Source organism: Anolis sagrei, chromosome Y, assembly GCF_037176765.1.
Source record: "Anolis sagrei isolate rAnoSag1 chromosome Y, rAnoSag1.mat, whole genome shotgun sequence".
Taxonomy (NCBI): domain Eukaryota; kingdom Metazoa; phylum Chordata; class Lepidosauria; order Squamata; family Dactyloidae; genus Anolis; species Anolis sagrei.
The window spans coordinates 15,095,688-15,121,175 of NC_090035.1; the positions used below are offsets into that span (position 1 = coordinate 15,095,688).

Here is a 25,488-nt window from a genome sequence, read left to right on the forward strand (position 1 = left end):
CAGCCGCTTTAAGCTTTAAGCGGCTGAAGGGGAAAAAGAAGGGGCCTGAGGCTGTTAGGAATTGTGGGAGTTGAAGTCCAAAACACCTGGAGGGCCCAAGTTGACCCAGGCCTGATCTAGACCCATAATCTTTTTCTGCCCTCCTCACCTCTAAATCGAATATAATCACCCCTTAACTTCCCTGTTCTCACTAATGGAGCCAGCAAAAAGCAACCTTTACTGTGGATGCCATTTCAATCCATTGCACATAATAAAAAGGGGACAGCAAAATCACATTTTCCCCAAAAGTATAAACACAACCAAGGAAAACGACTTTGCATCTTTGCTGCCGACATGATACCATCTTGAGCCACCGCTTAGTCAGAATTACGAGTTTCATGATCAACCAGGATTCCAAAAAAACATTCAGAATGGCTTTCGGAATAAAGAAAATGGCTATGTTTCAAAACGAAACGGAGAAAGCTTGTTGTTATTCTTGCGAAATCAAGTCCAAATTGGCGATATGCCTGATTGTAGGCCTTCCATGGGGACAGTTCCAAGGATGCTCAATCTCACCCATGTGGACGATCAATTTCTTCATTTCCTTCGCATTAAGTGCTGTTCCAACCATCACCTGAGGAAGGAAAAGCAGTGAGGACAAGGGCCCAGGAATTCTTTGATCTATGATGTGATCTATATATATAAATTTGTTAGGGGCATCCAACGAGGAAACAAAACTCAAAAAACCCCCAACGAAACTTAACCAAAATTCCCATGCCCATAACACAACCCACAAGGTACAAACATATCTACTCAAAATGAAAAACAACACAACAACACACTCACAAAACGGCAAAACAACAAAACTCAAAAATCCCCCAACGAAACTTAACCAAAATCCCTGTGCCCATAACACAACCCACAAGGTACAAACATATCTACTCAAAATGAAAAACAACACAACAACACACTCACAAAACGGCAAAACAACAAAACTCAAAAATCTCCCAACGAAACTTAACCAAAATCCCCATGCCCATAACACAACCCACAAGGTACAAACATACCTACTCAAAATGAAAAACAACACAACAACACACTCACAAAACGGCAAAACAACAAAACTCAAAAATCCCCCAACGAAACTTAACCAACATTCCCGTGCCCATAACACAACCCACAAGGTACAAACATATCTACTCAAAATGAAAAACAACACAACACACTCACAAAATGGCAAAACAACTGAGCATGCGCATTGGCGCCTAGCCGCAAGTTCCATCGCGCGCGCACATGGCCTTCCAGCCAACGTTCCCTCTGTGGAAACCATGCCCACTCCAAGCCCCGCCGCGCCGCTTCCCGCACACACACACACCCTGCCGCACACACACATGCAACCCCACGCTCCATCACTCCCCCCGCCGCCGCACACACACACGCAACCCCACGCTCCATCACTCCCCCCACCGCCGCACACACACGCAACCCTACTCCCCCCGCCGCCGCACACACACACGCAACCCCAGGCTCCATCACTCCCCCCGCCGCCGCACACACACACGCAACCCCACGCTCCATCACTCCCCTGCCCCAATCTTACCTCCTTTTACTTCAGGCCACCTCCAAACCCCACCCCGCCCCTTCCCGCCCTGTCAAAATCTAGGAAAGACAGGAAGGAAGGAAAGAAGGAAGAAAGAGAAAGGGAGGTAAAGAAAAAGGGGGAAGGAAGGAAAGTTAGAGGAAGAAGAAAAGGAAAGGAAAGGAAAGATGGAAGGAAAGAAAAGAGAGACAGCAGAAGAGAAAGAAAAAGGGGGAAGGAAGGAAAGAGATAGAGAAAGAAGAGGAGAAGGAAAGATGGGAAGGAAGGAAGGAAGGAAGGAAGGAAGGAGGGAGGGAGGGAAGGAGGGAGGGAGGGAGGGAGGGAGGGAGGGAAAGAAGGAGAGAAAGAGGAAAGATTGGCCACAGCAACACGTGGCGGATAAAGGTTGTTATTTCTATTATTATTATGATGATGCTATTGTTCCTATGAGACCCTTTTAGGGGGAATGGGAGAGGTGTCAGGTCCCAGAGGCAATGCATTGCATTATTGTTATTGTTATGATGGTGGTGAAATAAAAGGAAATAAAAAGTGAAAGAAGGAAGCAAACAGGGAGGGAAGAAAGGCAAAGGAAGAAAGGGGGAGGGAATGAAGGAAAGAGAGAAGGATGAAACCAAGTAGTGAAAGAAGGAAAGAAAGAAAGAGGTAGAGAAGGAAGAAAGGAGAGAAAGGGGGAGGAAAAGGGGGAAGGAATAGGTAGGTACCTCTCTTTCATAATAGTCCAGATATCTACCTCAACTTTGATAAGTTTTACTATAGGCCACAGCAACGCGTGGCAGGGCACAGCTAGTACTATATATACAGTTATTTACTCTTAAAAGGAATGCACTTTGATCCGGGATCTTGGTCTCTGGTCTCCTTCCCTATACAAAACTTAATTCTTGAACATAGAATACAAAATTGTCAGAGGAAAGGCTTCCAGTTAATTGGAACAGTGTTTGGACTTCCAAACATTTTGGACTTCAGCTCCCACAATTCCCGACTCTTGGTCAAGGCAGCAAAGACTTTTGGGTGTTAAAATGCAAAGAGAACTAGGCATCAAACATAGGAATAGGCTCTGTAAATGACTCTGGGCATTTGACTAAACTATTAATACAATTTAGAAAGTATCCATTCTATTCCTAATGAACATACCCTATTAACTCAAATCTAATGCTCACCTTTTTAGGTTAAATGACCTTGCCCAAATTAAGGTACACATTAGATTCGCTTTTCATACGGGGCCGCAGATGGCACAATGGGTTAAACCCTTGTCCTGCTGAACTCCTGACCTGAAGGTCGGCAGTTCTACTCCGCGAGATAGGGTGAGCTCCCGCTGTTAGCCCTAGCTCCTGCCAACCTTGCAGTTCAAAAACATGCAGATGTGAGTAGATCAATAGGTACTGCTTTGGCGGGAGAAGGCAAAAAAGACGCTCCATGCAGTAATCCCAGCCCACACAACCAGGAGGTGTCTATGGACAACACAGGCTCCTCAGTTTGGAAATGGAGAAGAGCACCTCTCCCAGAGCCGGAGATAAGCATCACCTCCAGAGCCGGAAATGAAAGGAGAAGCCTTTGCCTTTGTCTGTGTATTTATGTCTTGTTGTATTTCATTGTAACAAGGCATTGAATGTTTGACTGTGCCTGTTTATAGGCTGCAATCCACTCTGAATCTCCTCGGGGGAAAGGGAGGAATATAAATTATTATTATTATTATTATTATTATTATTATTATTATTATTATCACCTTAGTGCTAAGCCAAAGCAAAAGGGGAAGCTGCTTCAGAAGCGCCTACTGAAGGAATATCATCTCTGATTTAATAGTCATGGTTCAATGCTATGCAATCCTGGGATTCATCATTTCATGAGGCATCAGCATCCTTCGGCAGAGAAGCCTTAATACCCCCAGGACTCCACAGCATTGAGCCAAGTCAATTAAAGTGAATTAATTCTACAGCATGGATACATCCCGGGCTTTAGCACAGTGGGTTAAAACTGCCAGCTGCAGAAAATCTTGCCAATTGAAAGGTTGACAGTTCAAGCCTGGGTTGAGGTGAGCTCCCAACTGTCAGCCAAGCTCCTGCTCACCTAGCAGTTCAAAAACAGTAATGTGAGTAGATAAATAGGTACTGCTTTGGCGGGGAGGTAATAATAAGTACCCATGCTGACATGCTGACAATTCAATTGGGAGAGCATCTGAAAACAAAAAAGCTCCTTGGCATGGAACATGGAGAGATAGCTGGAGTCGAGCAAAATCTCCAGATGCCGGAGATGGAAAAAGATGGGAAGCCTTTACCTCTGTTTATGTACTGTCTGTCTTTGTTAATTGTATAATGACAGTGAATGTTTACCGTATATGTGTACTGTAATCTGCCCTGAGTCCCCTTGGAGAGATATGGTGGAATATAAATGAAATATATTATTATTATTATTATTATTATTATTATTATTATTATTATTATTATCCTAAGGTTTTATATTCAATTGCTAGAAGGTTTGATGTTCTAATAGTTTTGTTTTGAAAGAAGGAATCACAAGCAGGCAGCAACAGTAATGCACACCTTTTGGGGCCAAATTACAATGAGCGCACTTTCTGCCGCTGTGTATTACATTCGGCAGCAATTTTTTTTGGTTTTGAAAATTTGGGTATGGCTTAGATTCAATGATCCATTAGACTCAAGCAAATACTGTCTAAAGCTAATCCAATACTTACAGACTTTCGACAAGCTCTAGAAGCAAACATCTGCCTGACTCTGGAAGGCCTGCACATCACTCCCGGGCTGTCACTCAACATGAAGATCAACTCCTCTATATCTTGGGGACCAAATGTCCAGTTTTTGCTCATTGGCAGAGAAATGAGTTTTACTCTTTGGGTTACAGGAGCTGAAAGGGTTCATGACAATTTGAAAATTCATGTTACATTTACCAACATACATGTTAACTTTTGACATTTCTATTAAATACAATATTTCCTACTTGCAATCTAAATCCTGAAGGTATTCATACCTAGCTCTTTAGCAAAAGGTACCCAAACTAACATGGTGAGTACAAAGTTGTGTGTTATGGGTATGATGCTCAGGCTTATCACAGCGGGTTAAATCCCTAAGTTACAGAAAATCCTGCCAATTCAAGCCCAGGTCAGGGTGAGCACCTGTCGTCATCCCCAGCTCCCTGCCCACCTAGCAGATTGAAAACAGAAATGTGAGTACATAAATAGGAACCACTTTTAAGTGGCGATTTGATCAGGAAGACGTCTAAGGATGACAAAGCTCCTTGGTATGGAAAGTGGAGTGACAGTATCTTCCTCTCCCATGTCCAGAGTCAAGCCTCCAGATGCCGGAAATGGAAAATATCTGAAAAGCCTAAAATTCTGTTTATGTATTGTCTGTCCTTGTTAATTGTATAATGGCACTGAATGTTTGAAGGATAAATGTTCTGTAATCCGCCCTAAGTCCCCTCAGGGAGATAGAGCAAAATATAAATAAAGTATATTATTTTTATCAAGAGGACTGTTTTGAATTTCAAATATATTTTTTAAATCGTTTCATTTTTACTTTGGTTTCACGGTTCTTGGTAATTCTGTTATTTAATTAAATCTCTTAATTAATTAATTCTGTTATTTAAATCTGTTAAAACTGCTGTGCAAAATGATCTATCAAGAGCACAGCACCAGCATTCATATCAGATTGTCCTAACAGTCTAAGACAGTGGTTCTCAACCTGTGGGTCCCCAGATGTTTTGGCCTTCAACTCCCAGAAATCCTAACAACTGGTAAACTAACTGGGATTTCTGGGAGTTGTAGGCCAAAACACCTGGGGACCCAATAGTTGAGAACCACTGCTTTAGACTATGGACTGCTGATTATGAGAAAGATGCCCTGTATTATCTGCACAGAGAAACTACTTCAAATTCTATCTGTAACTGGATTGATAAGCAATATACCTGCATACTGAATACATGAAGTTTGTGAATAAACCAACTATGTTACTTTTAAAGAAGTCTGCTTATCTCTTGAGAGCATGATTTAAATCAATATGTTTTAAGGAAGAGTAGACGTTTTTCTACTGAAACTCTTCTACCCCCCCCCCCCCCCAGATGTGTGTGTGTGTTTTTGTGGATTGGCATATCTTTGACCCTAACAGTTCAAAGAGATATCTAGGTAGCACACTACTGAGCTGCTGAGCTTGTTGCCTGAAAGTTCACAAGTTTCAAATCAGGGGAGCGGCATGAGCTTCCGCTGTCAGCCCCAGCTTCTGCCAACCTAGCAGTTCGAAAACATGCAAATGTGAGTAGATCAATAGGTACCGCTCCAGTGGGAAGGTAACGGTGCTCCATGTAGTCATGCCGGCCACATGACCTTGGAGGTGTCTACAGACAACGCCGGCTCTTCGGCTTGGAAATGGAGATGAGCACCACACCCCAGAGTCGGACTCAACTGGACTTACTGTCATGGGAAAACCTTTACCTTAACCTTATATCAGTTTAACAGCTGAGAAACCTAATTGCCTTGCATGAATACTAGTGGATATTTGCCATTAGGGAGAAGGCTGGCTCAAGCAAGTTTTTAACTCTTCTCAGGGAGATTTCTGATTTTCCCAAAAAGGTTATGGCAGAGGTTCTCAACCTGCGAGTCCCCAAATGTTTTGGCCTTCAACTCCCAGAAATCCTAACAGCTGGTAAACTGGCTGGGATTTCTGGGAGTTGTAGGGCAAAACACATGGGGACCCACAGGTTGAGAACCACTGGTTTGAGAAGAATTTTGTTCATGAAGTCAGTACAAACAGGGAGCAAAAAGGGTTTCACTTCCTCTTCTGTAGAACCGCATTGCCCAAAATAGATGTTTCACTGCCCAACCCCTCCTGAGATGAACCAAGTCTTTTCAAAAAGCGTTTGCATATCTCTTTGAAGTACAAGTTAGAAGTGAAAGGAGAGAGAAAGGAGAGAGAAAAAAGTAGAAGGAAGTACAATTCTTGTAGCACATAAAGTTGTTCTCAAGGTCAGGTGTTACTCATCAGCAAAGGATTCACTCCTTCATGCTGTGTTTCCTCCATACACCTAATAATATAACTAATGGACAAACAACATGTAATGCTTGCATTATGCCTTACCTGAATGCTGGCTACTTTTCCAATTCTAGCCTTTACAGATTCGAATGTATTAATTGCCCTCCAATTTTATTAAAAAGTTAACAGAAGGGCAAAAAAAAGTCCTATAGTTCCTTTCTCAAAAGTTGCTTTCTCAGGGCCCTTCCACACAGCCATGTAACTCAGAATATCAAGGCAGAAAATCCCACAATATCTGCCATATATCTCAGTTCAAAGCACATAAAGTGGGATATTATTCAACTGTGTGGAAGCAGCCTCCGAAAATGACTAGCAGACAAGCGACTAAAGCCCCATCTAGCTCAGGAAATACAGACAATTCACTACAGGAGAGATGATGAGAATTGACAAGACTTGAATAATTCAGAAATCAACAGAAAACCTGCCATTTTGGAGCATATAAAAATTGAGTCCACAGCAGACAAGATCACTCTGCTGGCTGTTGTATTGGATCACACATCAGACACTTCCCGAATGTCTAAGTCTGTGTGATGTATCGGCAAATGATGCGTGCAGATCCCAGTAAGGTGGCCTTCTGCAGCTGGCAGATGGTAATTTTGTCAGCGCCGATTGTGTTTAAGTGCAGGCCAAGGTCTTTAGGCACTGCACCGTGTGCTAATCACCACTGGGTTCACCTTGACTGGCTATTATTATTATTATTATTATTATTATTATTATTATTAGCATCCCTTGATTTTGGTATCTGTGAGGGATTTTGAAGCCTAGTGGGATATCTAGGGACAGCTATACTGCTATTTACAGTGCGTAGCAATTCTACTTGAAAGTTTCAAAATTAAAGCTTTTATAAGGCAAGACACCTGGCTTATTGTCCATGCCATCCCTAGAGCTTGCTAGTCCTCTTGCCTCATTAACTTTAATGGGTTTGATAAAGTTTTTCTGTGTGTTGCCTTGACATAATATCCCACACTGAGGAAGATAGGGTTGACTTTTCCCCTTGAAATCATCCTCTGAAAGACTTTCCAGTTCCATTAGGCTTGTCTGAATACATCTGTAGGAAGAGAGATTATGGCTCTTTCGATGCTGCCATATAATCCAGTTTATCAAAGCAGAAAATCCACATTATCTGCTTTGAAATGGATTATGTGAGTCTACACTGCCATATAATCCAGTTCAACGCAGATAATCTGGATTTTATCATTACATGTAGTCTGCCCATTGTTACTGTGCTTGTGTATATTGTGATTTTTATATTGTTATGTATTCATATGTTTTATGATGTTATTCTTTATTGTTTGTGTTTTCGGTTGTGTTTTGGTTTTTCTTTATTGTAATTGTCATTTGGGCTTGGCCTCATGTAAGCTGCTCCAAGTCCCCATCGGGGAGATGGTGGCAGGGTATAAAGATTATTATTAATTATTATTATTATTATTATTATTATTATTATTATATGGCAGTATAGAAGAGGCAGATGGGCAAAAGGTCTCAGATACTGGAACATTGAATCACAACGTGACTCATACTCTACTTGCATTAAAGTAAATCAATAAATGGTACGAATTTTAGAGTGGAACTCACCATCTTCATCAATGACAAAATCAAATCCATTTTTTCTGAAGATTTCCATGTTTTCTATCAAGATACTTTCATTTACAGCAGTTAAATTCAGATTCTGAGGCCTGGAAAAGTCCAAGAGACCAAACAGTGCAGAAACTTAGTGAGACAAGACTACTGCTATTGTCTATATTTGTTCTGGGAGGAATTCATCTGATTTGTTTGATTTTTATATATCTACTAACTTGGATATGAGTTAGTCCCATAACTCCCTCTAGCATGTTTGGGTGCCGACCAATTCCTCTCTGTTTGCTGTGCACCATAGGAAAGGGTTAAGGGAGAGTCGGGGGAATGCAAATTCCACACCAATGGAGAGAGAAAGGAACACTGGGATGCCTGGGGCAAAGGAAACACATAAAATCTAGGATGAAATTGTCTCCGTCTGAAAGCCTTCACTTCAGTAGTGGGCAGTATGGGGTTTGTGGAGGACACTGACAGGACTCTTGTCCATGTTCATGGCACTCACTATAACCTGCCATGTCAGTGGAGGGAGGGCCTTCGGTGTCTCCTCACAGGTGGGAGCTATAGCTCTTTGTGGAATTGGGAGCCTGTCTGTGAAAGTGGACACCCTGGCTGCATACATTTAATGTGTTTCCTTTACCCCAGACATCCCAGTGTTCCTTTCTCTCTCCATTCGTGTGGAATTTGCATGGCACACACATTTTCACCTTTATTATGTGTACAGATATATCAGAGGCTATGTAAAAATTGCTCAAGTGGAAAGGGATCATGAGTGGGAAAAGTGTAAGAAGCCCTGTCCTTTAACACACTTACGAGATGAGTCTCTGTCCCTGCAGAACCGTGTGCTCTTGCAATTGCTCAAAATTGTATTTCTCATCAGAAGCATGTTGATCAATGATGAAGAGGTCGGAGTTCAGCTTGGCTACGATAAATCCCAAATTGAACTGGCCAATGATTTCCATTTTAGCAAACATCTCTTTACTGTATACAAAGAGAAAACAAAAAACACAAAATAATGCAAGTTCTGCAGTTCTAGAATAATGTTAAATAAAAAAGTATGAATCCTAACAATCTTCCCTGTTACCCTGAAAACAATATTCCCTGTTACCACCGAGCCCCCGGTGGCTCAGTGGGTTAAATCCCTGTGCCGGCAGGACTGAAGACCAACAGATCGCAGATTCGAATCCGGGGAGAGGCGGATCAGCTCCCTCTATCAGCTCCAGCTCCTCATGTGGGGACATGAGAGAAGCCTCCCACAAGGATGATAAAAACATCAAATCATCCAGGTGTCCCCTGGGCAACATCCTTGCAGACGGCCAATTCTCTCACACCAGAAGCTACTTGCTCCTGACATGACAAAAAACAAACAAACAAACAAAAAACCAGAAAATAAGACATCCCCTGAAAATAAGACCTAGTAGAGGTCTTTGCTGAATTGCTAAATATAAGGCCTCCTCCAAAAGTAAGACCTAGCAAAGTTTTTTGTTGGGAAGCATGCTCCCCCTGGTGGCCGGAAGCTGCAATACTGTCTCTGCTGTACAAGTGGTCCAGAAACTGCTGTGGGAGATGATTGCAGTCTCTGGACAGTGTATGGGAGCCAGCTACTTCACAGCCCTGATCATGCTCTCAAGAGAGCAAAAATAGTCTTTGTTAAATAACACACTTGGTTTACTCACAAACTTCATGTATTCAACATACAGGTACTTTGCATATAAATCCAGTTACAGATAGGATTTGAAACAGTTTCTCTATGTAGATAACACAGGACATCTTTCTTATAATAAACAGTCCATAGTCTAAATCATCTCTCTGTTCTGAGAATCTAATATAGTCTCTGTCTAGTCTGAAAGTCCAATGGAGTCTCCACAGCAGCGTTTTTCAACCTGGGGGTCAGGACCAATAGGTGGGGGGTCGTGAGGGGGTGTCAGAGGGGTTGCCAAAGACCATTAGAAAGCACAGTATTTTCTGTTGGTCTTGGGGTTCTGTGTAGGAAGTTTGGCCCAATTCTATCATTGGTAGGGTTCAGAATGCTCTTTGATTGTAGGTGAACTATAATCCCAGCAACTACAATTCCCAAATGTCAAGGTCTATGTTCCTCAAACTCCACCTGTATTTACATTGGGGCATATTTAGTCTTCGTGCCAAGTTTGGTCCAAATCAAGTCCACAGTGCTCTCTGGATGTAGGTGAACTACAACTCTAAAACTCAAAGTCAATGACCACCAATCCCTTCCAGTTTTTTCTGTTGGTCACGGGAGTTCTGTGTGCCAAGATTGGTTTAATTCCATTGTTGGTGGAGTTCAGAATGCTCTTTTATTGTAGGTGAACTATAAATCCCAGCAACTGCAACTCCCAAATGGTAAAATCTCACACACCCCGCCCCCGCAACCAACCTCACCAGTATTCAAATTTGGGCATATTGGGTATTTGTGCCTAATTTGGTCCAGTGTATGAAAATACATCCTGCATATCAGATATTTACATTACGATTCATAAGAGTAGCAAAATTACAGTTATGAAGTAGCAACGAAAATAATTTTATGTAGTTCACCTACATCCAAAGAGCACTGTGGACTCAAACAATGATAGATCTGTACCAAACTTGGCAGAAATACTCAATATGACCTAATATGAACAGTGGCGCAGTTTGGGGAAAGTAGACTTATCATTTGGGAGTTGTCGTTTCTGGGATTTATAGTTCACCTACAACCAAAAAGCATTGTGAACGCCATTAACAATAGAATTGGGCCGAACTTCCTACACAGAACCCCCCATGACTGTGTTTTTTGATGATCTTTGGCGACTCCTCTGATACCCCCTTGTGACCCCTCCAGGGGTCCCGACCCCCAGGTTGAGAAACACTGATCTAGGGCAAGTATCCTCAGAGGTTAAGATCTCACAACCTCTGAGGATGCCTGCCATAGATGTAGGCAAAACATCAGGAGAGAATGCTTCTAGAACATGCCCATATAGCCCGAAAAACCTACAACAACCCAATACAGTAAGCATTTATAGACCTAACAAATAAATAATGGAGGCTTGAAGAAGATTGCTATTTCCAACACTATGATGCTATGATTCTGTTTTGAGATGAACTATGTAATAATAATAATAATAATAATAATAACATATGGCGGTGAAGACCCATATAATCCAATTCAATGCACTTAAACTGCATTCTACAACTGCATTCGATGGTAGTGTAAATGGTGCCAGAGAAACGAAAAGGCAAAAACAAATACCTTATCTCTTTTCTCAATTCATCCTCCGCTGTTTTATTTTCTCCTGGATTAATTTTGGCCCTAAATTTTCTGTAATGCAGGACTTCAGCTTTCTTCTCCTGCTGCACAATGAGTTTCTTTACTCTGTCCCTTAAGACGTTCAGAGAAAACTCCAGCGGCACCGTCCTCCTTGCCATTTCCACTGGGATGTCACATTGGGAAAGCAGCTCAGACATCTGAATGTCTTTTGTTTCCAAGGGAGAGGGGCTGATCTTCAAGCGCTTCACTTTAGGGGAATATCTGGGGATTTGTTGGGGCGACCCACTCCTATCCCTTTGGTCCGTGCCACATTCTGCTCTTGAGATAGGCCCATTCCTTTCAAGGCCTTCTCTTTGAGCGCCTTCGTCATGAAGTCGGGATTCTTCACCAAAAGAACTCGATGAGCTTTCACTATTGAAATGGTTCCCAATTGCTAGAGACCTTGAACCCATCTCTGATCCTGCCAAGGCACTATCGCCACCAGAATATGGACTTTCTGCCAATTTCTTGACTTTTCCATCAATGACGTCAGGCCTGCTTAAATCCACCACCTTTCCACTCCTGTCTACTTTCTCGGAGCCAGTTTCCTTATCTGGTGAATTCAAAACACTAAAAAACGTTGGGAGTTTTCGTTGTCCGTGAGAAGGGGACGGCAGATTGGGATTTTCAGTGGATTTTTTCACAGCGTAAAGGGAAAACGTTTCCCTAAGTCTGGCAGCCGTCACAGCGATTTTTGCATTTCCACTCCGATTCTGAGACAAGGAATCCCGTGTTTCCAAGGGAGGTGATTCCGCGTCATTTCGAAAAGTAGTTTTAAAGTTCCCTAAGAAAGCGTAAGGAAAAGGAGCAGTTTTAAGTAGTGATGAAAATTCCAAGTTTTAGCAACATAACAACTCTAATAACGCATACTCTCGTTACAGAAAGAAGAAGCAGAAGTCAGAAAACTGCCATAGACTGTGGCAATCCAGAGCTTGAGCATCTGAGGAGGAAAATGAAGGGGCCTGAGGCTGTTAGGAATCATGGGAGTTAAAGTCCAAAACACCTGGAGGAAGGGCCCAAGTTTGCCCATGCCTGCGTTAAACCAACTCCTTATGAGATAGAGAAGTATACATAAACAGTAATACTAAAATGCATGGGGATACAAGGGAGCCTCTGGTGGCGCAGTGGGTTAAACCGCTGAGCTGCTGAACTTGCTGACCGAAAGGTCACAGGTTCAAATCCGGGGAGTGGGGTGAGCTCTCACAGTTAGCCTTAGCTTATTTTTTTGTTTGTTTGTTTATTTATTTAGTTGTTTACAGTATTTCTATTCCGCCCTTCTCACCCCGCAGGGGACACAGGATGGATTACAATGTACATATACATGGCAAACATTCAATGCCATAGACACACAACATATATACACACACAGAGGCCATTTAACATTCCAGCTTCATGAGGGTATTCTGGCCAGGAGGGGAGCTGTTGCATCACCATCCATTTGAGACACCAATGGATTACTTCCTCATTCTTTGCATGCTTGCTGGAGATTTTTATGGTGTCGTAAATTAGTAAAATTAGCCTCCCTGCATATTTCCTGACAGTCGCAACTGTCTTTCAGGCTGCAATGGTCAACAGTGAGCTACACAATGGTCAGAAGCTCAGTCCGACCCAGGCTGGCTTTAAACTCATGACCTTTCAGTCAGTAGTGATTTAATGCAGTTGACTCCCAGCCAGCTGCACCACAGTCCCAGTGCCAATCTAGTAGTTCGAAAATATGCAAATGTGAGTAGATCAATGGGTACCGCTTTGGCGGGAAGGTAACGGCGCTCCATGCAGTCATGCCGGCCCATGACTTTGGAGGTGTCTATGGACAACAACGGCTCTTCGGCTTAGAAATGGAGGTGAGCACCAACCCTCAGAGTTGGACACAACTGGACATAATGTCAGGGGAAAACCTTACCTTACCTATGGGTTTACAACGTATCCCATGTAAATCTTGCATTTATATATATATATTTAAATGTATGATTTCTTGCTCATTTCATTTAGACTCATTACATTCAGGTGAAACATCTACAGACTACAGACTTCTGTGTACAACACACAGTTTGGGAAGCTCTGGTCTAGAACATTACTTATTATTATTTATTTATTTCGGACATTTGTATCCCGTCCGATCTCAACCTCCGCAGAGGGACTCAGGGCGGCTAACAACCAGCACACCATGGTGCTCACAACCAAAAGCATATACAATTTAAATAAAAACAATATAAAAACATTGAAACAGTTGCCGATTTAACTCATCGTCCTAAAACATCCTACACTTGGGCCACCAACCAGTTAGCAAAATACATTAAAAAGCCTCAGTATTCACAGGAAGGTTGGTAAATGGCTGTTGTCATTCTTACCTTCAGCATCTATCAACTTCTGATTGAGGACCATTTTGTTCACATCACTGCCAAACATTCCCATCAATGAAGTTTTCAGAATGGCCAGCAACAGCTTTTCCTCTTGCAGAAGTATTTGCCTTTTGTCAGGTGTGACATTGATGTCAACAGAGTCTAAATAAATCAAATGGTTTAAAAAAAATCAATGTCACAGAATGTCTACATATCTGTTGTTCTAAAAATCATCTTTAAGGGTTTTGTGTGTGTGTCAGGAGTGACTTGAGAAACTTCAAGTCATTTCTGGTGTGAGAGAATTGGCTGTCTGCAAAGACATTGCCCTGGGAATTCCCAGATGTTTTGATGTTTTATCATCCTTGTGGGAGGCTTCTCTCATGTCCCGCATGGGAAGCTGGAGCTGACAGAGGGAGCTCATCCACGCTCTCCCCAGGGTTCAGCCCAAAGCTTTGTAATATTCTTCCCAGGGGAGAGAGAGAGATACTTCCATCAAAACATTTTGAAATTACATTCACATGAAGCAGGGGTTTTGCTTACTCTCTATTTACCCCTTAGGCTCAGTGGATGTTTAATCTCTATGTCATGTCAGGAAAGTCTGGTTTCTATTAGGGTGGTGAAATTAGTTCCTACTGTTTCTACCATTTCTTTTGTGTCTTTTGTTTTTTTGGAAGCACAAAACAGGAAGCCCCCTCCCCATACGAAAATCTGCTTGGCACAAAAGCCTGCACGCCCCGCCATACATGCACTTTTGTTGAGTGTGGCGTGGCATGTGTGATGGGGCTAGCAGGCCCGGAGCATACCTGCAGCCGAGCTCCAGGCCTGCCTACCTGCACTCTCCGCCACGTACGCACTCTCTTTCCAAGGCAAGGGGGCAAGCTCGAATGCACACGAACACAGGCTTTCATGTCAAGCAGATTTTTATGTGGGGAGGGGGCTTCCTGTTTTGTGCTTCCAAAGAAACAGAAGACACGAAAGAAATGGTAGAAACAGTAGGAACGAATTTCACACACATAATAATAATAATACTTTATTTATATCCCAGCACCATCTCCTCAAGGGGACTCAGGGCAGCATACATGAGGCCACACCCAGCAATACAGTAAAACAATATAACACAGGAACACAGCATAAAATAAGAAAATAATAAACAACATAAGATACAAAAACCAATATAAATAAACAGAGCAACAATATAAAATCTGAACATTAAAACACAGAAAATTGATCACAGTGGGCAGGGCCAATTGCAAAGATTAAAATTTAAAACACTGCATGAGAGGGCAATGTAATGTATCAGGACAGGCAATCTGGCAGATAAGGTGGAGTTTAATTGCACTAACAGGTCAAATAAAGTACTTCTGAGGGCATTTTATGCAGAGTTTGGTCAGGGATTATTGACCTGAGGATGCTTGCCATAGATGCAGGTGAAATGTCAGGAGAGAATGCTTCTAGAACATGGCCATACAGCCCAAAAAGCCTACAACAACTCAGTGATTCCGGCCATGAAAGCCTTCGACAATACTTCTTAGTAGAAATAGGAATCAATTAATACAGGTTTACTCTGGGTTGTTGCGAGTTTTCCGGGCGAATCTGAGGTCGTGTTCGGATGCCAAAAACATATTTTGACAAATCAGACTTACATTTTTTTTTCATGAAACTCAGTTTTGTATAGAAATACAATTGACTCACCCGAGTCTGCACAGATGTTAAGAACTACAAACGGATACTGATGTCTGTTGTACATGTGATACACTTCATTCACAAGTTTGGAAACCTGTCCAAGAACAAAAATGCTATCACACAAAGATATTTGTACTCGTTATAATTATGGCTGTATTTAAAATAATCTTATTTTTTTTATTTTTTTATTTATTTATTTATTTCAAACATTTATATTCCACTCTTCTCACCCTGAAGGGTACTCAGGGCAAAGGACAACATATAAACAGCAAAAATTCAATGCTGGGACATAAATAAACAATAGATATACATAAACACTAAAACCAATTCCTTCCACTTTAAAACAATTGTTTAAAACCATCTCAGATCAGCCATACTGGATCCTATTGTTGCCTTACTGCACTGTCCCAAAGTCTTGATCTCACATCCAAGTTTTCACCATCTTTCTGAAGCACAGGAGGGAAGAGGCTGATCTAATCTTCCCAGAAAGGGAGTTCCAAAGCCGAGGGGCAATCACTGAGAAGGCCCTCTCTCTTGTCCCCGCCAATTGCGCCTGTGCTGGACCAAAAGCAGGCCTCCCTGGAAGATCTTAATCTCCACGGTGGTTCATAGAGGGAGATGCGTTCAGACAGATAAACTGGTAAAAAGGTTAAAAGTGCTGGCTTTGATCTATAAAATCCATTTAGGACTTTATAGGCCAAAGCCAGCACTTTTATGCAAATGGCAGAATGTAAACTATGGGCTCAATGCTAGAGGAAAATGTAAAACAATATGTCATTAAGAGAACTTTAAGGAAAGAATGCAGGGTGTGCTGTCTTTTATGTGGTTAAACAGGTTTTAAAAGGTTTTATTGCTTTAACTATGTATGCCAGACACATGACTTTGGAGGTGTCTATAGACAACGCCAGCTCTTCAGTAGAAATGGAGATGAGCACCAACCCCAGAGCTGGACTCTACCAAACTTAATGTCAAGGCGAAACCTTTACCTTTACTATCTATTTTTTAATAAGGCCTGTGTTCAATTCTACTTCAATGTTTGAATTTTGGTTTAAATATTGAATGATTTTTACATCACACAGTCCTAGAGTCACTTTTAGCCCCTTTGATTCGCCGATACATCACACAGTCCTAGAGTCTTGGGAAGTGTCTGACGTGTGATCCAATACAATAACCAGCATAGTGATCTTGTTTGCTGTGTCCTAATCTTGTTGTGTTTCTAATAATAATAATAATAATAATAATAATAATACCTTAGTTGGATCACATGGCCGCTGATTAATAAAGAAGAACTGCCGGTCTGTGGTGCTCCTCCCAATGCCATGATCACAACGGGAGACAAACCCTGTGATGCTGTTCAAAGTTCAAAACGTAAAGAAGAAAATCAGAAGAAAAGGAGGAAAAGCTATGGCAAGAATAATAATAAAAAGAATACTTCTTGGCCAAAGCATTCCGATTCCAAGATCTAAATTAATCAAGGTTTTTGACACATAGACAGTGGAGTGTATGGGGACATAGAACATTAGACCCTTTCTAGTGTATAGAAAGGTTAATAATAATAATAATAATAATAATAATAATAATAATAATACACTTTATTTATAACCCGCCACCATCTCCCCAAAGGGGAGTCAGGGCGGCTTACATGAGGCCAAGCCCTAAATAATACAACATAATAAACACACAGTAAGTAGAAAACTGAGAAATATTCTGGTATACTTTTTACAAAGCCGAAATGCAGTTTTAATGAGCTGAATGGAAAATGCTTCAGGTGCAAAGTAAAGACTTTCTGTATATATTTCAGATTTCAATATTAATGTAAAAATACGTAGCATGATTTTACATAGTAAAGTAAAGACAAATATCACTTAACTAAAATAAAAATTAAATATTATATAACCAGAAAAATAAAATAAGATGTAAACACTAAACTAATCTGGGAATCTGCTATTGCAACACATTCAATGAAGTGTTTAAAACCAGTATTAAAAAAGATTAGGACTAAGTATGTTCCAGTCTACTTGGAATACATGAAGCTCATTCCAGAAGTGTGTTTAAGAACTGGTATGCAATGCGGAAACTGGGCCTTTATGCCAAGTTCTAAAGCAGTGGTTCCCAACCTTTTTTTTGACCAGGGGCCACTCTCCAACAATTGTACCAAAAGGGTCAACTTTAGATTTGGTTTGCTTATTTGTAGTGCTTATTCAGAAAACTGCATTGGATAGACCACATCAGCTCTAGTTTCTGACACAGAACATATGCCACCCAGTAGTCACCATCTGCTCGCCCACAGAAAATCATATTTAATAATGTAGAGCTGATATGATAGTAATTATCTTATGTATGTAGTCAGCCTCTTCGCTCCCAACATCCCCATTGCCATAGTACTATATGAGGGTTTCACGAGACCAGTTGCTCTCATTGCCGCGTAGTTTTGAGGCAACCGTCTAGTAACGGTGAGGCTGCAGACCATATGTTCGTTCTTGCAGACCACAGGTGGTGCACGGACCACAGGTTGGGAACCATTGCTCTAAGGAAACAGGCATTCTCAGACACTTATACATACAGTTTTTAAAAATCTATATATTTATTAGTGTCATCACTATAATGATTTTGTTTATTGGAAAGTTTATTTTATTTTATTTTACTTATTTTTCTTTCATGTCATTTTGATAATGTTGTTGTTGTATGCTGTGTATGCTTTGATTTTATTGCTGTATTATGTTGTCCGGGCTTGGCCCCATGTAAGCCGCTCCGAGTCCCCATTGGGGAGATGGTGGCGGGATAGAAATAAAGTTTACTAATATTATTATTAAGCAATATAAATATTATATATATTTAGAAAGATTATTATTTCCTCATGTGACTTACATCGGGATACGCTTCATGTATGGACATAAAAAAATTAAATTATGTCCATAAAGTTCACAGCATAAACTCTGCCACAATGAGTCCAGAAAAAATTCCTATAATATTCATTCTTTTGATGCCAATGCTCTGGAGCCCCCGGTGACGCAGTGGGTTAAACCCCTGTGCCGACAGGACCGAAGACCAATAGGTCGCAGGTTCAAATCTGGAGAGAGGCAGATGAGCTCCCTCTATCAAGTCCAGCTCCTCATGTGGGGACATGAGAGAAGCCTCCCACAAGGATGATAAAAACATCAAATCATCTGGGCGTCCCCTGGGCAACGTCCTTGCAGACTGCCAATTTTCTCACACCAGAAGCAACTTGCAGTTTCTCAAGTTGCTCCTGACACAACAAAAAAAAGCCAATGCCCTTAAAATGCAGGGAATTAACCCTGAAAACTGAATCCTCCAATCATCTTTCCAGAGAAATATTTTAGCAGAACAGAAATGGCCAGTGTGCCACATCCAGGTCTTTCACCCTGTGCACTTTTCACTTAAGCCTCACTGCTGTCCTCCAGGCTAAAAGGCAGGACATACAATCTTCTACTTACGTATAAAGCCTAGTGGGAATATCAGCAGGATTCAGACCATATTCCTCACAGATATCATCACTAGGAGGCAGCTGAACAAATGGGATCAGGCTTTGCACCTACACAAGCAAAGGTAAGACTTTATTTATGCCTTTTATTATTTCAATTTTGTACCTTTCTGCCATGCTGAATCACACTACTATTTGTTCTGAACTCCTGTCTTTTCTTTCTGTATCATATCCCCTTTGTCTATAGTGCATTCAATGCTAAATTTTGGAAAATCAGGGTAACAAAAGACATTACTAATTCTATCTCTGAATAACAAACAGTGGCATCAATGGAATATATATAGATGTATACAATTTTACACCATAATCCATCAAGGGGTGCACCGTAAGTAACAGAAATTAATTCAAAAAGCACAAGATCCAGACAAATAGTATTCAGAACACAGTTCTTCACAAAGGACACACATGTCTGGAGACATACTGTAAGAGTATATCTCTTCGCTGCTGTGATGAGACTCATGCTTCCTTTTCCTTTATACAAGATAGTTTGCCGAAATGCAAACAGGGGACTTCCAGACAGGAAACAATCAGGGCCAGGAAGAAGCCAGGCTTTGAAGCTGTAAAGCCATTCAATGCTTATCAAGGCACCCAATCGTAACATTTACACTTGCCTCAAACAGACAAGAGTTCTTTCTCCCACCCTGGACATTCTACAGATATATAAACCCCACTTTCCTAGTTTCCAACAGACCTCACAACCTCTGAGGATGCCTGCCATAGATATGGAAGAAATGTCAGAAGAGAGTGCTTCTGGGACATGGACATACAGCCCAGAAAACGCACAGCAATCCAGTGATTCCCGCCATGAAAGCCTTTGACAACACATTTCTATTATCCTTCTGAAAACTAGCTAACGGCAGTTAAGCAAATTAAAGATTTCTTAAATTCATGCAATGCAATCTTCTTCATATTGAACGGTTTACATTTATGACTATAGGTTTCTAAAATTGAAAATCTGAGATGCCACAGCTCCCACGAAGATTCAGATCCATTCTTGAGATTTGTTTTTCCAGCAATGTTTTTTTCCAAAGAGAGAAAACTAAGTTCCCAAAAATTATTCCAATCTAAACATTAATGCTTATGTTTAATTAAATTCTAAGAACTATGGTAATGCAGAGGCAATTTTCCACCAACCATGACCTCTCAAAAAGTAACAATAGTGACAATACCTGCTTTTGCCCAAATACTGCTCCAATGTTTTCTTTTACTTTAGAGTTCCCGTTAGTGCATACAACAGGTTGCTTCTTCCCTTGACCAACCTGGTTGGTGCAAGTAATTCGAACTCCTGTTGAAATGATGCAATAGGCTTGCAATACCTGAACCATTTTTGCATACTCCTGGGGAAAATAAGCATAAAAGCATTGTTGTTTAAGGACTGCATCATGACAATCAAAAATACTATGCAACCAGGAATTACACAACTGTAAGTCCTTTTTACCCTATTGTGCAAGAAGAGGTGCTCCATATCCCAATAAGTAATGGTTTCTTCCCAGCTGCACAGTGGTTTTACACACTGCCAGTGTCAAACAGGATTGCAGTCACTTGAATTACTTTACCTCTTATATCAGGCATGGGCAAACTTGGGCCCTCCAGGTGTTTTGGACTTCAATTCCCACAATTCCTAACAGCTTTAGGCCCTTTCCTTTTCCCCCTCAGCTGCTTAAGCGGCACCTGGAAGGCCCAAATTTGCCCATGCCTGTATTATATGGTCTTGCTGGTGATGTAATAGACTTTAACATAATAATAAAGATCAATTTCTAAGGCAGGCTTCTATACAACAAAATTTTAATAGGATTCCTTTCTGGGAAGACCCTCCTCTCACTCCCACCACTGTCACAAGCACGGTTGGTGGGGAATGAGAGAGAGGGCCTTCTCAGTGGTGGCCCTCCGCCTCTGGAATGCCCTTTCTAGAGAAATAATACAGGCCCATCCCTCCCCTCCTTTTGTAAGAGCTTGAAGACCTGGTGGTTTAAACAAGCCTTTGAGAACGACTAGTTCTAGCTCAGCCCCAGATACTCTTGAATATGGCCATATCTTTTTCTGCCAGTTATGCAGGTCACTTCCTCCTATTAGGCCCCGGAAATGGACAGCCATAGACTACACCTATTATTGTTGTTGCCTGCTATAGCATTGCACCTAATTTCCTGGGCCCTCTAGAAATTGCACTAGCCTCAGCCCGGCCTTTTTAAATTGCCTTGAACAGGCAGGATTATTTTAAATATATATGTGCTATTGTGATTTTTTAATGCTTATATTGGCTTGTTAGTTTTATGTTTATGTTGTTTACTCTGTATGTATATTGATTATGTTACTAAGAAACCATTCTGCGTCCCTCAGGGAGATAGAGCGGTATATAAATAAAGTTTTGTTGTTGTTGTTAACTAGAGATGGCATCATGTCTCAATGCTAGAACAGAGGCAAAATGTTATGCTAAATGCCGGTGCCTAATTCGGCTGCCTGGAAGGCAGCTGCAATTCAACTAGCCTTACCTTCTTTATGTTGCGCTGAAATTCTTTATGCCGCACTGGCAATGTATGGAACAACTGCTGCACACTGACCGTTGTCCCTTGTTGACGGGGATAAGGGACCTTCAGGGTGATTTTCCCGCTGTGATCAAACACCAGGCGTGTTCCAACCTTTGCGGACATGTGACAGGTGAAAATGGAAACATCGCTGGAAGGAGGATAGGCATTTTCATTACCAGTAAATCAAAACTAAGAAAAAAAGTTAAATACAGATGTACAACAACACTGAGTTTTAAAACTCTGCTTTTCTTGTCCTTTTAACATGGCTTTCCATTCTCCTCCAGTAGTTCTAACAAAGGCATAAGGCTTACAAATACTTTATCTATTGCTTTGCCTTTCTAGAGAAGCATCTTACCTTAATGCACATAGAGAACTCAGCGCTTCACCTCGAAAGCCAAACGTTTCGACATTTATGAGGTCAGAGAAATCTTGTATCTTGGATGTATGATGTTTTAGAGCTGGAAGTTAAAACAAGAAATAGGGAATGTGTTTAGATTGCAGTTACTGGGTTGCTGTAAGTTTTCCGGGCTGTAGGGCCATGTTCCAGAGGCATTATCTCCTGACGTTTCACCCACATCTATGGTAGACATCCTCAGAGGTTGTGAGGTCTATTGGAAACTAAGCAAGTGAGGTTTATATATCTGTGGAAGAATGTCCAGGGTGGGAGAAAGAACTCTTGTCTGCTTGAGGCACGTGTGAATGTTGCAAATGGCTACCTTGATTAGCATTGAATGGCTCTGCACCTTCAAAGCCTTGCTGGTTGCTGCTGACTACCATTATTCCACAGCACTGGATTTACTGCCTCTGGTTAATAGGAATTCCAGTCCTGTAACATCTGGCGGACCACCTATTCCTCCCTCCCGTTTTAATGGTTTTATGGAATCCCTCTCTTTAGATTTAGAATAATTATGCATTACAGTAGGGCCTTGGTATCCACTGAGGTTTGGATCTAGGACCACCCATGGATAGTAAAATCCATAGATGCTTGAGCTCTATTATATTCAATGGCTTGATAAAATGGCAAAATAAAGGTTTGCTTTCGGGAATTTTAAACATTATTTTCAAGCTGTGAATGGCTGAATCCGTGGATACAGAGGGCCAACTGTACTTACTGAAAATGTGGTAATGCAGCTTTCCTTCTGCTCATTCTGATGATAATAATAATAATAATAATAATAATAATAATAATAATAATAATAATAATTTTTATTATTTATTTATATCCCACTTTTCTCCTTCATGGGACCCAAAGCAGCTGGGAAAATGAACTGATCTGCAGACCGAAGACATTAAACACGACTTACTTAAGCCAGCAAAGTTTTCCTCTTCGACACCACAACCGTTATCAGAAACTTCAATGAGATCTGTTCCATAATCTTTCAGCTTTACTTCTACAAAACATAAAGAATTTCAATTTTTAAAAAGTTAGAAGGCATCTGTAAACATACCTCTGTTGTTGACAATATGGTGGCAACTGAAAGCTTTTAAAAATTCAGCTTCACTTTTAGAATAATATCATAGGGGCAGCATTTTATTGGGGGGCAATACCCTTATATTTCTCCCTCCTTGCAGCCTTGTAGGTGTAGTTTGTCAGATATGAGGCCATAGCTCCCACTGGATCCAACTAGTCCAGTTATGTCCAACTCTGGGGGTTGGTGCTCATCCCCATTTCTAAGTCGAAGAGCCGGCATTGTCCGTAGACACCTCCAAGGTCATGTGGCCGGCATAACTGCATGGGCGCCGTTACCATTCCACCAAAGCTGTGCCTATTGCTCTACTCACATTTGCATGTTTTCAAACTGCTAGGTTGACAGAAGCTGGGGCTAACAGCAGGAGCTCACCTCACTCCCCGGATTCGAACCTGCAACCTTTCGCTCAGCAAGTTCAGCAGCTCAGCGCTTTAACCCACTGCACCACTGGGGGCTCCCACTGATTGTTGCGATCTTTAAAAATAGACCTAATATTATGCTATACCATAAAATACATTTTGTGTTGAATATTGAAATACAGTCATGATAAACAAGATTTCCTTTTAAAGCAAAGATTTCAAAATGACCCACAAACTTACCCACAGTCGTAGCACCAGCATCTATGCTATTTTCCACCAGCTCTTTCACCGCTGTACATAGATTCAGCACTACTTGTCCGGAGCAAATCTGGTGAACCGATCTACGGTCTATTGGCTTAATGGCTTTAGCAAACTCTGCCCTTTAAGCAAAAGCATGAACAGAGTTACGTTTCCAAGGTTGGCGAGACACAGAAGTAACAGGGTTAGAACTTTATCAAAGAAAACATGGTATGAGAGTTGGCAGACATACCCTCCTGACTTTCTGAAAAAAATTAAAGACCTGGATCTTTGAGCAAGCTTGTGAGAATGCAGCGGAATAGATAACATGGAACTATGAATTATGAACATAGAATGGCCAGACGATGTTACTGGATAATGTTTTTAACAGGACGACACCGATGACTATATGCTTTAACGGTTTTTATTTATGTTTTATATTATGTTTTTAATGGCACTTTTATGAATACCTGACATCGAATTGTGCCAATCTGTAACCCGCCTTGAGTCGCCGTATGGCTGAGAAAGGCGGGCTATAAATATAGTAAATAAATAAATAAACAAACAAACATTTTATGCAGCTGGCTTCTGCTAAAATCTTGCCGAAATGTGCATGATTTGCATTCATCTTATTCAAGCAGAAGAAACAAAAAATATCTAAATAGATTACCTCCCAGAACCTATCAATCACAGATCATCTGTAATTGGGTGAAATAAAAGGTATCCAATATATACAATATATACTATCGATATAAATAATAATGTAATGTTCATTTGTGGGATTGACATAACTCAAAAAACACTGGACAAATTGCCGCCAAATTTGGCCACAAGACACCTACTAACCCAAGGAGTGACCGTCACTCAAATTTTTTTGATGTTGTCATTTGGGAGTTGTAGTTGCTGGGATTTATAGTTAATCTACAATCAAAGAACATTCTGAACTCCACCAATGATGGAATTGAATCAAACGTGGTACACAGTACTCCCATAACCAACAGAAAACACTAGAAGGGTTTAGTGAGCATTGACCTTGAGTTTGGGAGTTGTAGTTCACCTACATCCAGAGAGGACTGTAGACTCAAACAATGATGGATGTGGACCAAACTTGGCATGAATATTCCATATGCCCAAATATGAACACAGATGGAGTTTGGGGAAAATAGACCTTGAAAATAGGAAGTAGCAGTTACTGGGATTTATAGTTCACCTACAAAGAGCATGCTGAACCCCACCAACGACAGAATTGAGGCAAACCTCCCACACAGAACCCCCATGACCAACAGAAAATACTTAAGGCCATCTAGTCCAACTCCCTTCACAAGGGCAAGAAAACGTAATCAAAACTTTCCTGACAAAAAGCCATCCAGCCATAGATATAGATAGATATATATGATTCACACACACAGATAAAGTATCATAGATAAAGAAGGACAATGATATGTTGCATGTTCCAGAGTAGTCAACCGAAGCAATCTCCACATCAACACTGACAAAGAAAGAGCAAGAAATAGTGTTTACCCACAAGCAGAAAGACATTACATATATTAGCAACCAACACTTTCTCATTACTTTATTTTCCAGATCAACAGACTGGGCCACAGCAACGCCTGCCAGGGTATGGCTAGTATATAAATTATAGATGCAGACATACAATACACACAACCACAATAACATTACCTTGGAGCAATCTCCATGATGTTGTTGGCTGTGACCAAGGGCTACAAGAAAGGGATTTCTGCCTTTTTCCCCACTTTGAAAAGAGAGTTGAATTTAAATATGCAAATTTTATGCAAATGAGCAACACTCATGCCATCTCTGCCCATCTCTGGAACTGTCTGTCCCTTCTGCAGTTCATTCTGCGACCTCCCAGTCTTCCCCCAGCA

At 41.1% G+C, this 25,488-nt stretch overlaps 1 protein-coding gene across 1 annotated transcript; it reads right to left on the reverse strand.

The window, feature by feature from the left end:
- On the reverse strand, window positions 1-25,488 carry LOC137095309 (mismatch repair endonuclease PMS2-like). Its single transcript, XM_067461781.1, has 15 exons — window positions 25,283-25,488; window positions 23,606-23,745; window positions 22,842-22,928; window positions 21,893-21,995; window positions 21,502-21,685; window positions 20,182-20,349; window positions 18,966-19,063; window positions 16,761-16,860; window positions 15,520-15,604; window positions 13,837-13,989; window positions 11,432-12,272; window positions 9,004-9,171; window positions 8,194-8,294; window positions 4,269-4,438; window positions 1-613 (listed from the first exon to the last, which is right to left on the reverse strand). The coding sequence occupies exons 1-15, from the start codon at window positions 25,297-25,299 to the stop codon at window positions 470-472; spliced, it is 2,559 nt and encodes an 852-aa protein (XP_067317882.1). The 5' UTR covers window positions 25,300-25,488; the 3' UTR covers window positions 1-469.

Coding starts and splice junctions, on each gene's coding strand:
- LOC137095309 (XM_067461781.1), bottom strand. Junction 22,929..23,605: donor TGCTGGTGCTACGACTGTGG/GTAAGTTTGTGG, acceptor TATGTTTTGTAG/AAGTAAAGCTGAAAGATTAT. Junction 21,686..21,892: donor AGTTCTCTATGTGCATTAAG/GTAAGATGCTTC, acceptor TCCTCCTTCCAG/CGATGTTTCCATTTTCACCT.